Source organism: Sitophilus oryzae, unplaced genomic scaffold, assembly GCF_002938485.1.
Source record: "Sitophilus oryzae breed Bouriz unplaced genomic scaffold, Soryzae_2.0 scaffold_377_pilon_pilon, whole genome shotgun sequence".
In the NCBI taxonomy this organism is placed as follows: Eukaryota; Metazoa; Arthropoda; class Insecta; order Coleoptera; family Curculionidae; genus Sitophilus; species Sitophilus oryzae.
Window position 1 is genome coordinate 383,522 of NW_022146948.1, and position 16,924 is coordinate 400,445.

The following is a 16,924-nucleotide window of genomic DNA, read 5'->3' on the forward strand; positions in this document are numbered from 1 at the left end:
CTCACAGCCGTCATTGACGCCTTTTTTTCGATCGTGCGGTACTTTAACTACTGAAGTCTTTAAATAGAGAATAGTTTTCTTCCAAAAAGACATTTTACGATCAAATCTTGTTCTTGTTGTATCGGTGAAAGGCTCTGACCAGCATCCACTTGATTCTGGAAAATCCGGAGGCCTCCCGGACAAAAAGTCCGCCGTTACGACGGATGGAAGAGAGAAAAGAATAGGAGCAAGTATAACATATAAAGCTATCAGCGTGGCGCGCCGCCTACAGTCGCTTTTCAGCCATCGGGTGGTTCTTCGGACGCGACAGTCATTCGCTAAAACCCGTCCGCATCTCGCACGCGTAAACACCGTTGTGATTGGTGCATTTATTTTTTTTGGTTCATACTGTAGATATCTATAAAGACATCAAATAATAAAAGGTAACATTTTAATGTAAATGGCGAGCCAATTAAAGTTTCACTGAGTGTCATTTCCAAGTCCAATTTTTGATATTATTTTGGTTTACTTTAGTGATGAGCAGATGCAAGACCAAGACCAAAACTCACTAATAGTAGTCTTGGTCCTGCAGGGTCCAATCTTCGTCTTGTTGCAAGACTCTTGCAAGTACTTTTTTTATAGATTTTACTAGAGGCACTTTCTACATAGAAAATATTTAAAGAACTAGTTTTTTAAGTAATATCATTATTATATCACTTTTCATTATTTTTTTTTCATTATTTGTATCACTTTTTGAGAAAGAAACACATTTATCCCAAGAAAATTTTTATTTTTCAATATACAGGGAAGTCCGAAGTGTAATCGGGAATCTTTGGCACTATATTCTGCAGATAAAAATAAGTAAAAAATGTATGTGTTAAAATGCTTCGTTTCGGAGTTACAGGGTGTAGAAATTTCATTTTTATTTCGGTTTTTTCCAAATAATTTCTGTACTAACGTCGATATCTGGATGAATATTGGTGTCTGGATGTTTCTTGACATGATAAATTCGATTTCGATGTTAGTATGTGGCCCTAGTGGCCCCACTACTTGGAGCCACTAGGGGCCGCCCCTTACGTATTTTTACTGTTTTGAAGAGTAATACCTTTTCGTCTGTAGGTACTTGTATTACGCTGCTGAAATAAATATTGATAATTTTTGTATTTTTGATGGTTTTTTTGATTATTTTTTTTTGATTTTAAATACTTTTTATTAGCCAATCATTCTTTGATTTTTTTTTCTACAAAGTACCTACTTGTGAACGTCTGATCTTAGAAATTTTATAATAAAATACATCACAATCTAACATTATCCTGATGCAAGTGCCAACAGGGTTTTCAGATATATTCAGTAGTAAAATTCGAGGTAATAGAACATTTTAAATGTACAATTTTTCAGAAGGTTTTACCTGAACTGTCAGAAAATGAAATAAAAATAAACAAAAGACAATTATAAAGTTAATAAAAATTTATAACTTTACTTTTTATCGCACTAAATATTTCTGAAAGCCGTGTACAGGGTGAGTCAAATTGGACGCTTTCAAAGAGAAACACCCTTTTCTACAGGAGATAGGCGAAAACTAATATAGGTGTCTGGAGCACTTTTTCAATTTTTATCAAAAACATGACGAGTTACGGGGTCAAAAATGTGCATTTTTAAAAAATTGCTGTAACTTTTTTGCTATGAAAAATTTTGTATTTTTGTGAAAACATTTTCAAAACCCCTTTTTACGTAGAATTTAATGGTTTAAGTATATTTTTTTTAAATTAATAATTTAAGAATTATCAACAGAAAATTTGATTTTTTATATGGGACACCTTGTATATTTTTAATTCATTGCAAAGAACTTCATTTTACCTTTCCAAAAATGTAGCATATTAGATATTTTCATCTTCGAGATATAGAGTTTTTAAAAATTCGCCTACTTTGAATAAGTAGGCTTTGAACGGCGCCAGCTGTAATGCAACAAATTGTAGCTGTGAGCAGCAATTAAAACGAAAATAATATTTGCAATTGCAATGAGAGATCCAGAATTTTATATCAATTTAAATTTAAACTATATTTAACAACATCAACACATTTAAACTATATCTAATAACAATAAAATTAATAGCAAATCAAGACATGAGATTTTGCTACAGGTGTTCGAGCGTCTTCTGTTATGGACAGGCGGGACTGTTTTTGAATATTTCTCGCGGAATTAATTAACTCAGTGGGGGTAAAAGATACCCTCGCATAACGGCTAAGTACTTCTAATTCTTGTCTAGATTATACGGGTAATTTAAAAATAAGAATTATTTATTCTTTCTCAAAGAGAAAAATCCACTAAGAATAACAGGCACTAAGTCCGGCGGCTTCGACGGCCATCGGCTGGATACTTGGTTACCTATTCAGTTATTATTCTTGAAATTAGCTGAAAAAAATTGCTCATAACTTCAGCGTTCTGTGGCGGTGCCTCGTCTTGCTGGAAACATTTGTATTCGAGTTCCATTAGGGGCAGATCATCAATAAGGGGTCCAAAGCCTACTAGTTAAAAGTGGCGAATTTATAAAAATGCTGTATTTCAAAGGGGACTATAACAAAATATGAAGTGTGCTATATTTTTGGAAAGGTAATTTTAAGTTCTTTTCACTTAATTAAATATATATATATATATATATATATATATATATATATATATATATATATATATATATATATATATATATATATATATATATATATATATATATATATATATATATATACAAAGGGAGGTTATCGTGGAAACTATATTTATAGTTTCCACGATAACTTTCCTTTGTTTATTGTTTTCTCTGGGCCAGGGTGATAGCGGCGAGGTGTGTTGGAACGCCTCCGCGGCGGTTTCGGTAGTAACGCTTCAAATTGTAAGCTACTGCCGGACCAGCTGCAAATGGCGCCTTTGTGCCTCGTTTGCTTCTCCTTTTTTCTTTCTCTTTTTCAGGATCGCTAGTTCATCGTTGCTGATTCCTCCTGTATTGATGAAGCCGGAAGGCAGAAACACTGAGTGTCTACGGGTAGTCATGTTTTAGTCATGTATCATGACTAATCTTTCTGTGGACTTGCCCAATAAATTCTTTCTTTGTATATATATATATATATATATATATATATATATCTATATATATATATATATATATATATATATATATATATATATATATATATATATATATATATATATATATATATATATATATATATATATATATCCCAAACTAACTCTTAAATTATTAATTTTAAAAAAATTATATTTAAACCATTAAATTCTACGTAAAAAGGTGCTTTGGAAATATTTTCACGAAAATATTAGGAAAATATTTACAGCGATTTTTTAAAAATGCACATTTTTGAGAAACACCCCGTAACTCCGAAACGGTAACAGATATCGATGTGCGGTTTTCACCATCAAGTTTTTGGTAAAAATTGAGCTCTAGACACCGATATTAGTTTTCGTCTATCCCCTATAGAAAAGGGTGCTATAGGGTGTTTCCCTTTAAAAGCTTCCAATTTGACCCACCCTGTACATGCACTGAAAAAAATGCTTAGAAGTTTACAGTTAAGGTTGGAACTTGGAATCTTTGGTGTTACATCAACAAAATAAAACACTAATTCACCACAGTACACAAAACATGATGATGATTAAAACTAGATTCGATTTTAATCATTTGCTGATGATGCTAACATGGTTAGCAAAACGATCGTCCAGTGAATAAAGTGTTTTGGTGTATTACGGTTTATTTTTAAAGTGAAGTAGTGTTTTATTTTGTCTAGAATTATATTTGAAGAATTTTTTCAATGCCCTGATTAAAGTAATTGGACCATGGGAGTTCAAAAAAAAGGTAATACCATATTCAACATACTGTATATAAATTACCAAGCCTTATAAAATTCTAGTTCTAGTCTAATTATTTCAAAGTCAAACCTTAGCCTAGCGTACGCAGAAAAAATAGTTACGTGTGATTGACGGCCAGCTGTCTTTGTTCGTTTACCCGATATAACTTATAACCTTGAAACGCAATACCATATAGATATAGATTTATGTAGAAATTGTTGTTCTTACGGTTTTAACATACCTGCGAAAATGCTACCTATTTTCAAGTCAATAAAAAAGTTAAAAATATTAAAAACAGTGCTATTTATTGTGTAAAACAATGACCATCATGTGTTAAAAAACACTGGGAAATACGGCATTTATTACCTTTTTTGTAAAATGTTATTGTTTAGTTTTTAATTTTATATATTACTAATTAATTTTATTTATTATTAACTGTTCCTCAATTATGATTATAAAATTCGTTTCTTTATTCATATAATCTAAACTCACCGGCATGGGCACGTTAAAATTTTGATGTAGGTACTTTAGAGTTTAATATATTTTGTTCTAGTGGGCCGAATATGCAGCTAAAATATTTGACTTTTCAAAATTAAAAATGAAAGTCTCAATCTGTCAACTATACGAGGGAAAACAAAATGTTGATATTTTGATGAGAGTTTGAAACACCCTGTGGAATATGTTAAGGCAGTAAGCATTTTAAAAATTATTTTGTCTTCTAGATACATCCTTTCTCGATAGTTTGTTATTTGGTTCATCTCACTAGCTTTATTTTTGTTGGAGATATTCGCTTTTGAAAAAGACACTAACATTTTTTCGATATTTTTACATTAAAAGTATACTTTTGCATTCTTCACATCAGGGACTTATTTTACACGGCTCACTTACACACGGTTTAATTAATTCTATATTGGATAGGAAATATTTACATGTATGTAACTCAATGACAAATCAACGAGTTGATATGATGAGAAGCGACAACATAGATATTAGGCGCATATGGTCAAAAATTGTCCCACGCGCAGTTGTGGTATTAAAGATCAAATTAAAGAAATTACTTAATTTATTAATAATTAAATTATTAAATTTACAAATTAAAAAGTTTTGGAAAGTGGTTGCCTGGAGAAGGATTAGTGATTTTTATCAGCAAGATGTAAATGGCCTACTTGAATCACATATTGTAAAGGGTGGCATAATTTATATCATTATTTAGGGCATTTTTTAAAAATATAGAGAGTTCTACAGGGCGTCCCTAAAAAAGTTAGGTATCAAAGTTGTTTTTTTTGTAATGGAACACCGTATATATTAATTCATTAAAGAGACATATCTCTAAAATGTAAGGTTTTTGACATACTTCACATTATGTGAAAATGAAGAATAAATTTTACATTTCAATAACAGCTACCTAAATTGTAATTTATCCTGTATAGCCTGATATTTAGTTAAAATAATCACTGTATATGAAACCAAAATAAAATTTGACCCGAAAAGTTATACAGGGTGAGATTACCAGTAGACGTACTTTAAAGAAGCATATCTGGAGTTCTACTTCGAAAAGCAGTGACAATCATTCCTCTCATGTAGTCTGTCTTACACTGTCTCTGACATATCTCGATAAAACAAAAGTCCAAACCAGATAAATCGGGAGCATTTAAAAATTCTGTTAATTGGTGAATGCACACTGTAGTCACCAATTAATAGATAATCATATCAAGTCTCTCTGATGTAGGATAAGTTTCCATTTTCGGCAAATTTCTGGAATTTTTGTTATTTTGACTGATACAAAATGATAACTACTTATTAAAGGTGAACTAATCTGACAACTATGTTAAACTAACGTCAGGTATCTCACAACCACCTAGATTTTATAAAACAATAAAGATCTACTAACACTAAACCATAAACATGAAAATATCTATGAAAATCTTGTTTGAGGGATAGGCAAAACCTTTATAGTTTTTTGAAAAGACCTGAATTCCCCGTTGAATATCGGAATAATATACTGGATGTTAATAATGTGGTCATGATGTGACCAATGTTCAATATTAATTTTGTCACCCTATATAACTTTTTTGGTCAAATTTTAATTTTATTTAAAGAACAATAGTTATTTTAACTACATATTAGGCTATGCTAAGTAAATTCCAATTTAGGTAGTCTTTATTGAAATCTAAAATTTATTCTTCATTTTTAGAAAAGGTTAAATATGTCAAAAACCTTACATTTTAATCATATATTTCTCTAATGAAACTCACCATTATTTTTCTGCTAGAATCCGAAAATCAAATAATATATAGGGTGTTCCATTACAAAAAAAAACTTTGATGTGTAACTTTTTTTGGGAACACCCTGTAAAACCCACTATATTTTTAAAAAATGCTAAACCTTATGCTCACAAAATTTAATTCCAATACAAGCTGTAGTTTTCCTCGGCATCGTCTAAGAGGCGCCTGTAGACACTGTAGACATTGAAGAAGAACTCAAACAATTGGAGCATAATGTTACGTTTTTCGTCGGTTCCGTGTGGATAGAAAGTCACAATTTATTTAAACACAATTTATTTAACACTAATTAACAAACAATAACGATTAAAAGAAAACTTAAAGAACTATTTATAACTTATTTACAATTTATCTAATTATTTATCTAACAGCAATTTATTTTGAATTAGCGCGGCGATTGTAACTCTACGCGTCGATCGGTTATTTTCTCTCTCTCCTCTTCAGATTTCGGGCATCGCTTATATATGAGAGAAACAGACAATCCAGACTTATCTCGAAAATTCTTAGCGGCGTTCTTCGAACGTCGGTTGGCGTATGAGTCATAGCAGGCGCCTGAAGCCTAAGGCCGACTTCACACGGTACGGGTCCGCAACAATAAGAATGAAACTAAAGAATGAAATGAAGATACAGTCCTGGACACCACAAGAGTCTGCAGTATACCGGGTGGTGCGTCGGCATTGGAAACATAAATATGAAATCCCATGCAAACTGTCCAAATATTGACTCCCCTATTAATTTTACAGCAATTTTGGGCAAGCAGTTTTTAATTAATTTAAGAAAAACTGCATCTATTTTTAAATTAAAACTGTACAGGTAACAATGCAAAACCAGGCAAATGCCAACATATCTTAAGTTGTCAACTTATAATGTCACTGTAAATTATATTTCCTAAACCTTTTTTTTGTCTAATATGAAAATATGAACAAGTTTTAAATTACAGAAATGCATATCGGGCACACAAACCCGAGGTACCTATAACATATACGATACTATAATATAGTACGTTCACATACAATCATAGATTGACAACTTACGGTATGTTGACATTTGCTGGTTTTGCATTATTACTTGTTCAGTTTTAATTTAAAAATAATTACAGTTTTTCTTAAATTAGTTAAAAACGGCTTGTCCAAAATTGTTCAAATTTGACATGTGTTTTCAGCATACGCAGATCTCGCTGTAAAATCAACAGGGCATACAATATTTGGACAAAATTTGCACGGGATTTACTATGTTTCCAACGCCAATGCACCCCCCGGTATATTATCCACATACATACTAGTAGAAATATTTTTCATATACAGGGTGTCTCAATAATCCGTGGACATAGAACTACTACGTATTTTTGGAATCAAAATAAGTTCATTGAACACAATTTACCTCTGTACAAAAGTGCTTTGTTTGTCTGCTAGAAGGCATCAAAATTTAAAAAAAAACCACCACATTTTTTCAGATATTTTAAAAACCGTTATTCCGATTGGAATGAGATTTTGGGTGTCGATATGTTTTGCTAAGTGCTTTAACATTTGACTTTTCTAAAAATCAAGAAAAAGTACGGGAAGGGTCAAAACTACCCCTATCTCTACATAAATTTTAGTATAAATATTTTCCGACTCTATCGAAGGCCAAATTTCTTTTCTTAATATGGTCCCTCAATCATTTACTACATTTTTTGTCTTTTGTAAAAAAAACGCCACCGTGCAAACTTTTTGAGGAAAAAAACATATTTTTCCAAATCTGACTTATAAAAAATGTTTTTTGCCACATCGAGCTATGGAAGCGCATAAAATCTATTATGCTCTAATAATCTAGTTGGCAAAAATATGGAATTTTGTGTTAGTATCACAAATAACATTTGACAATAGGCTTCATAAAAAGCTTAAAAAAATAATAATTTTTAAATTAATTAACGTTCGGGTTTTGATGCCCTCTAACGGACAAACGAAGCACTTTTGTGTAAATGTAAATTATGCACAATTAACTTATTTTGATTCAAAAAATACGTAGTTACGTGCACGGAATATTACTCTCTGTATATAATAGCACACACCTCCCTGTATATTTTGTAGGTCTGTTTTGGAAAAATAAATTCTCCAAATTTTTTTTCTCAAAAACTCTGCGATGTAGCGTTTTTCTACAAGAGATAAAAAGTGTAGTAAATACTATATAAAAGCATTATTTTACGAAAAGAAAATATGTCGTCGGTGGAGTTGAAAAATATTTATACTAAAATAATTTATGTAGGGGTGAGGTAGTTTTCACCCTTCCTGTACTTTTTCTTGATTTTCGTGAAAGTCAAATGTTAAAGTACTTAACACAACATAGACACCCAAAATCTCAATCAAATCGGAATAACGGTTCTTAAAACATTTAAAAAAACGTATTTGTTTTTTTAAAGTTTGATGCCCTCTAGCGGACAAATGAAGCACTTTTGTATAGAGATAAATTGAAAATTGTGTCCAATGAATTTAGTTTGATTCCAAAAATACGTATTAGTTCCAGAGCTGCAAGCTCACAGAAAACTTAAGTTTTTTTTGACTTAAATCATTTGATTTTAAGTCATATTTCGAAAGCTGACTTAAAATTTAAGTCATTTTTCGAAAAATAAAATATTTTGAATTTTTTTCACAAAAAAAATCTTAGACGTGTTGCATTTATTTAAGACTCACCCTGTATAATTCCAATTACAAAAAGAATGTTTTAAATATCAATGTTTCCAAATAAAATAAAAAGTATATCTTTTCAGACATAAACAGATATACATATATGATGACTTCAACAAATGGCTCAGCATGTACTAGTAATCAACATGGTAAAAAGAATAAATGCAACCAAATGCTCCAACGGACTTGGGACTATTTAGAAGACGGAGAAGCACCAGGAACGCCGAGAACTCCTAGAACTTCAACCACACCAGGTATCTTTTATACCACTCAAATATGAAAACATGTAATAAACAATGTAAAAACATAATACATGTTTTATGACGTCATATTTTTAGTAACTGCAATATAGATTTAAATATTGTTTCATTCACTTTACATATTTATTTTTCCATTCATATTTTATAAATTTTCATTCTTTTTCTTATACATATTGCTATACATATAAATTGCTTAGATATTTACAACAGCTCTATGTTAGTGTTGAAGTTTACTTAATAGTTCCATTTTTTATTCAGAGTTCATAGAGAATAATATCGTGGTGTCTTTTTATTTAGATCTTCGAACTTCGACCACCCGGCTGTTAAAATAAAAAATAGTGGTCTTTATGTAACTGATTCTGAATTAAGTAATCTTTGTGTTTATTGAATTTAAAATTTAAAAGTGCCGCAATTTTCAATTGAGTACAAGCAAAATGAAAATTGATTTTAATTTCCTTTCATATTTTTTATATTTTAGTTAAAAATTTGTGAAATTAACTTACTCTTATACACGAGCATGTATATAATTTTCTGTAATGGTTCTAAAAATAATAAAATAAATAAATAGTCCTCAAATACTTTAATTATAAATTATTTATATTAAACAGGAAATGCTTGAATTTATAAGTACATATTATTATTAGGATCTACTTAGACCGAACGCACACAGAAAGAGTAAAACTGTTTTACTCAAAAACGTTTTTGTGCGGATCCATCAGCCATCTCATTCTTTGTATTCTTGCTACTCCCGTTAAACTCAGTGCACGATGTAGTTGATTTATTTCTTCGTTTGTTCTTTCGGTCCACCATGTTGTCTTTCTTTCCTCTAAAAATATTCCTCAGTATTTTCCTTTCCCAAATCTGTTTGCCTCAAATTTTCCGTTGCATTGACCATCCACATTTCACATACATATAAAACTATTGGTCCAATTATTCTTTGAGAGCCTATACATACATATAAAAATAAAACATGTAAATTGTAAATACTTAAATGATACCAAACTTTGGCTTGCTATTCCGTAAATTCCCATTATTTCTGAATGCAACTTCGTCCAAAAAAGAGTTGATAGACAGAGTTCAAAACAGAGACTAAATCTTTCTCGAAGATTACTATCATTATTTATTTTGAATAATACCCATACTAACCTATAGTTTGTACCTGTGCAAAGTACAGAGACTGGCATGTATCTGCATAACAGGTGCCATGAGAACATGTCCAACAGCAGCAATGGAGGTCATTCTAGACCTAACACCACTGCACAATGTCGTCGGTAGTTATGCCAATGCGACAATGATTAGAATGGTCATTGACGGAAACAGTACTGGGAGAATTATCAGGTCACGGGGTTGGAACACCCACAAAAAGAAAATTCCACTTCTCCAACTCCCAGTGGATGACATACCAAGAATTTACAACTTTGAGAAACACCTCACTGTAGTATTGAGTAATAAAAAGGATTGGAAGAAAGAAACGCTTACTCAGCGTAACTCAATATAAAAGACCATATACCATCACGTGGTATACTGATGCTTCCAAAACCAAAGTAGGGACAGGGATAGGAGTATTTGGACCGAAAACTAAATACTCCAAACCAATAGGCACCTACCCCAGTATCCTTCAGGCAGAAATTTACGCTATCGAAAGATGCGTACAATTTATCTTAGATAGGAACTATCGAAAACAGGAAAGCCGTCCTATCCGATAGTCAAGCAGCACTTAACGCGATCAACTCAGTAACCATTAATTCGAAGTTGGTCAAAGAATGCCTAGAGAAACTCAACAAATTAGGCAAAGAAAATAAAGTCCTCCTACTCTGGGTGCCTGCTAACCAAGGGATAGAAGTCAGTGAAAAAGCAAATGATCTAGCTAGAAAAGGAGCGAACACTCCACTAACTGGACCAGAACGGTTCTGTTTCCAAATGGGAACCAACTGAAAGCGAAACTGAAGAATCTGGAAGACTCCATCCATAACTTGGAATGGGTGTCCTCCAACGGTCTAAGACACTCGAAAAAGTTCCTCAGAACTTACGACCGAGAAAAATCAAAGGTTTTCCTTTTTTTGAGTAAAAACAATCTTCGAATTGTCACGGGGTTTCTAACAGGACACTGTCTCCTCAACGAATACCTCAGTAGGCTGAAGCTGAGAAACAACGGCGAATGCAGATTTTGTGGGGAAAATGGGGAAACACCAGAACACCTTATCACTGAGGGCGCCGAGACGACGACCATTCGTGTCATGAACTTTGGTACGTCTGATGTCGAGGATGGAGAGCTGGCCTCTGTGGAGCCGTCTCAGACACTGGCTTTTGTTAAAGCCCTAAGACTGTATGATGAGTTATAACTCGTTATAACTCAAGGAAGGGGAACACACAATAGATCTATAAGGTCGCGGTGATTAACTCCCCTCCTAAACATTCTACATTCTACAACCTATAGTTTTGATTGCAAATATGTAGATTACTATCTACATATTGCAATAAAACAACAAGGGGAATAAATGTTCAAAATGTTTTCAGTAACCTTTCTAAGTCAACAGATTATAAATTAATAATCAAAATATACCTAATAATAAAGAGCAAATCTTCGTCTTATACATACATTTTTCGTTTTTTGTACTTTTAATGGCCGTTTAAAATTCAATAAACAAGATCAACATAAATGCATTCAGTATTCGAACATTAACATTGTTAATAAAGATTAATTAGCCATTGCAAGTGGTTTCTTCAGGTATATTGCATTAATTTCAAGTACATTTACAAGTTTAATAATTCGCAGATAAAATCTAAATATCATCGAATAATTTCTTAGCTATTCTTTTTTTGGAGCTTAAGTACTTACCTACCTTGCTAGTTATTTACAACCACTTATAAAGTATTTTAACCTAAATATCTACATACTGATGCAATAGTTATAAATCTGTAAATCATTATTATGTCGGCACTCTCAATTTTATTTCTCGATATCGTATCATAATTTGTATTTATATTGTTATACATTATTTTGTAATCACTTCATTTTATGCATATTAATTAAAGAACTAAAGACATAGACAGTTATTTTATCTGTTTAAAAGTAATTTAAAATAATTTAAAAAACAAAGAAACTGAAGAGCTACAAGATGATATCTACAAATTTCCATGAACATGACCACTAAAATATTAAACTATTAATTAAATAAACCATAAAATAAGTTTATTTTCTTTATAGCGGTTCCTCAATAAGTGCACATGTGACATGTGTACGTAAATCCCCTAATTTAATGCCTCTTCTTAAGAAAAAAGTATTTTAAATTTTTTCGTTCATATATTTATTCCAAAAACTATTCGTCATAGCATTTACCCATACTCACTATGCGAGTTGATTGATTCGTCCATGCGCGCATAGTGGGTATGATGCGGTTTGTCGCTGGTCATTTCTGTAGAAATTCGTCCATTGTGTTCGTGATATTTCTTTTGATGGTTCGCCCAAAAACATACCTTTCGCCGAACCGCCGGCGCCGCACAACTCATCCCATCATTGACGCATCCCATAGACGAATCGTGAAGCTTTTATTAGAGAAGATTTATTAGAGAATTATTATTCTACTGCGTTGCCTGAAAGCTGCTGTTCATTGCCCATCGGAATATGATTGGTCAAACATTGGCCACCCGCACCAAAGAATATTATAGTTAACACTGTTAACACAGAATTATCTTTGCCCGCACCCTTTATTCCACGCAACACTCTAGAGACGTTTTATGTAGAGGTGGGCAAAGATTGAACGAGACGTTCATTTGAACGAGTATTAAAAGTGAATGGTGAGATTCGATTCACTGCTTAGAATATGGTTCGTTCAATCTTTTATTGTTAATCTAAGGTTCAATCGAATCGTGGCCAGCACGGATCCTAACATTTGAACGATGAGCCGTAAAAAAGAGTCGTTAGAATTGATTCGTTGCTTACGTTATGGTTCGTTCAATTGAATCGTGGCCAGCACGGATAAAAAAAATTTGATTGCCAAACCAAAAAATTTGAACTATGAGCAGTAAAAAAGAATCGTAAGAATTGAATCGGATCACAATGCGATCGTTCGTTCCTACGGCGCGGCGGTGATATAGGCATTGAGTCAGGAGTATTTGTAAGGTATTTAATTTTCACGTTAATATTTTTATTAAAATAATATTACCGACTATAAACCATTAAATGTCGGACTAAAAGACGAAATCGTGTTTTTATGCAACTCCAAAAAAATATTGTTGGCCTCTGCTCAATATAATAAAAAAATGGCGTCAGCGATGGTTATAAAATTAAGAGCTGTCATTTTAATATGTAAAATTATATGGGGAATGTCATCGATGTTCATTTCCAAGCCAACTGAACGCCATTTTTTTCGATCTTGCGGTATTATATACTATTTTACTTTGATTATTAAATCGGAATTAAAATATGGCTCTAAAAATATTAAATTGGTATTAAGAAGTCTTTAATGCCCGGTGGCGTAGAGGTACAGGCTCTCGTCTACCAATCTCAAGGTGTGGATTCGATTCCCACACCCGGCATTTCATCAGCCGACTATTTTTATTAAAATAAAAATAGTTTGGGTACCTAGGTCGACTCAGCCTTAAATGAGTACTTGGGATTCACAATCCAGAGGTAATAATAGGCGGTTGAAGCGTAGTGCTAGCCACATTACCTTCCTTCTATACAGAACGGCTCCAGTATAGCAAGTTGTACCTTGCTACTCCCAAGGGAGCTACTATTATTATATTATATTAAGAAGTTTTTAATAAATAGTATATGTATATGAATTGGATTGGTAATTTAATATTATTGGTAAAATAATCAAATTACGCCAGTACCAGTGTCATAAAGTGTTGAAAAACAAATGAAAGAACTGTATATTACATTTTCTGGTCCCTTAAGTAATTTTCCGACCAAGTTATCACCGGTAGTGCCAGTTACGATTCTTGTTTTTATGAAACGTAAATTGTGCATGTGGTTAGTTCAAATGAACAAATCGTAGGAGTCGATTCAATATGAGCAATTGAATCGTGTGATTCGATTCACTAAAAAGAATCGTAATGCCCATCACTAGTTCTATGTATTAAGCTGGCTGGTGTGCCAAATGATGAAAAATTGATGAAGAAAATTTCAGTGCCAAAATATTCAGCTATTTTTGAGTAACGTGTGTACCAGAAAGATATATTCGTCGATTTAAGTTTATTTTGGTTGATTCCAGCATTTACAATAACTATAGAGATCCTTAAAAGTTAAATTACCATAAACGTTAAACTGATTACGTACTCAATACGTATCCTTGCAATTTGACCATACCAATTCACAATAGTTAAATGGAAAACTTAACTTCTGGAAACTATAATTCTTTATTACTAATTACTATGTCTGGCTTCAGATTTAGATTGTATTCTGAATAAATTGCAACATCAATTAGAATTGTATTTCGTTTATCTTGTAACACTAAAAATGTAAGTGACAACAAAAATCGAGGTAAATATGGGGTGCACAAAGATTTTTAAAAAATCAGAAGAGTTAAGATATTTATTTTGTTTATTTATATTTTATTTTTATATGTAGAGCTAGAGGTTTTCAATATGATTTATTACGTTCTGGAGAACTCTAAATTATGATTACACTTATGATACACTTAATTATTTATAAAGTTTGTTCATTCTTACAAAGTGGTGACCCATGGTAAAAAAAAACTTAATGTTAAAATGGAAAACAAAGTTCAAACCACTATCAAAAAATTCTTTATTCGTGACCGGTTTCGGCAATTCCAGCCATCATCAGACCTTAAAAATAGATATACATAATAAAAGTCATATAAATGTATAAAAGCAAACAAATGATATACAATAAAGCACAGATACAAAATTAATTAACAAATAAACATATACTAACAAGTTAAAAAAATATACCTTTTTCAAACCAGCTGTTAGTTTGACTTACATATATTTAAAATAAATTGCATACGACAAAACAACAGAAATTCTCACGATACCAAAAACACACAGAGAGATTAGATTAACGACCAGAAAAAAGGAAAAAGAAAAGAGGGCAGGCGATGCACACTTAATTATGATTACTCTGCGATCTCTCTTCATTCTTTCACCCTACGTGAGGGTATATGGTGACATCATATGTTGATTCCCCTTACTTCTTTACCAAGTTGTTTGATGCTGCGTTATGTGTGAGGCTTTGGGCAAGATGTGATCATCAACATAGAGACAGTAATAAAATTGCTTTTGATTATCTTTCTTTATAGTCTACCCATAGGTTGTAACACAATTTTTAGTTCTTCGATAATGGAAACGTGAATTCGATGAGCCGTCAATGGTATTCGCAGTAACCGTCGATATACCCACATCTCCAAGGCGTTTATTCATTGTTCGGTTTATCTTCTGTCGGTTTCCTTTAGTGTCCAGGTTTCAGAGCTATACAGCTATGGGGGCAATGAGGAAGTTTGTGATGCGCAGTTTAGTGTTTTGTGTAATCGCTATAGCCTTCCATATTTTAATCAGCTTTGTTACTGCATTCCTCGCCATTGCCACTCTCTACCATATTCTTCACTAATAGAGCACAGTGCAGCCATGACCTCCTGCAACTTTTCTCTGCTGATTTCATCGACGAATCGCAGTGACAAATCGCATCAGCGCATAGTGAGTATGGGGCTTTATAATATTAGATTTATTTATTATTTATAACATTGTAGCGATACCCCAAGCAAAAAATGTAAACGTTTTAAGATTTTTTCTTTCATATTTATCTCTGACGACGGATGGAGATATCCCCACTGAAACGTTAATAATATTTATTGGTTAGGCAAGTTTCTTTACGAGTAAAAAGCCACTGTAAAGTTTGTGTTCATTGCATTCTAAGCCTAGTGGCCCATTTGTACAAAATATATAGTTGTTTAGTTTTTCAGCGAGTATACAGGGTGCTACAAATTCGAGGTACGAGCATTGATATCTTGGAAACCGTAATATATACGAAGGTAGTGCAAAGTTGCGCCTTGGGATGTTTGTCAACATGCTATCAAAAAAGTTTAAAAAATTTCAAGGATTCAAGTTTTTTGAGAAAAACGGATTTTTTTGAAAATCAATTTTATTTTTTCCTGGCGTTACTTTTTAGAAAATCAAAAAACTAATTATTATTATAGCCACCTTATTAGGGCTATCTGATAGTATTTTTAGATTTTCAAATTAGCTGATAATTTGTGAGATACAGAGGCCAACTTAATTTTTTTTTAAATACGGACCTGCATTTTTTATTTCAGGTTTTGAAAAAACTCTGTCTTCTGAGTACAATGGCATGCCACACTTTATACTTTTTTTGTTTTGGGTACCTTAACAGCAACAAAACTATTTAATTATTATTTAAAAAAAAATCAAGTCCTAAATTTAAATTATTTAATCTGATTATATTCATCGCAACAATATTGATATTTGATTTATTTAAACACAATTTATTTAAACTAATTTCCGGCTCTGTTTTTTTTAATATTTAATCTATTCATCGTTACAATATTGATAAGCTTTCAAACTTAACAATGACGTGGGGTAAAATATTGAATAAGGAAAATCAAACGCAACAAAATAATAAAAAATAATATAAAATAAATAGTATAAATATGATATAATATTATTAGTATAAATATGATATAATATTATAATATAATCAAGTTATTTCTCCGGAAGATGGATTTGAAATGGTAGAGCAGTATAATGGCCAGCGAGGTTTCTGGATCTGTCGCCAAAGGGCGAGGAGGGGGGGATTTCTTGACTTCATTTGTAAAAGTGAAATCAATACATTTCAACATTTACAATAAAGAGTACAAAATCCCATTCGGAAGTATAGAAAAAGATAATATGTCCAAAAAGAGC

At 32.1% G+C, this 16,924-nt stretch overlaps 1 protein-coding gene across 1 annotated transcript in view; it reads left to right on the forward strand.

Moving 5' to 3' along the window:
- The first annotated feature begins 275 nt into the window (after positions 1–275).
- The window catches only part of LOC115885210 (GTP cyclohydrolase 1-like), a 72,015-nt gene continuing 55,366 nt past the window's right edge, over positions 276–16,924 (forward strand). The window contains exons 1-2 of the mRNA XM_030904038.1: positions 276–422; positions 8,864–9,034. Coding sequence (XP_030759898.1) covers positions 8,884–9,034 — 151 coding nt within the window. The 5' untranslated portion in view covers positions 276–422; positions 8,864–8,883. The remainder of the gene's footprint in view (positions 423–8,863; positions 9,035–16,924) is intronic.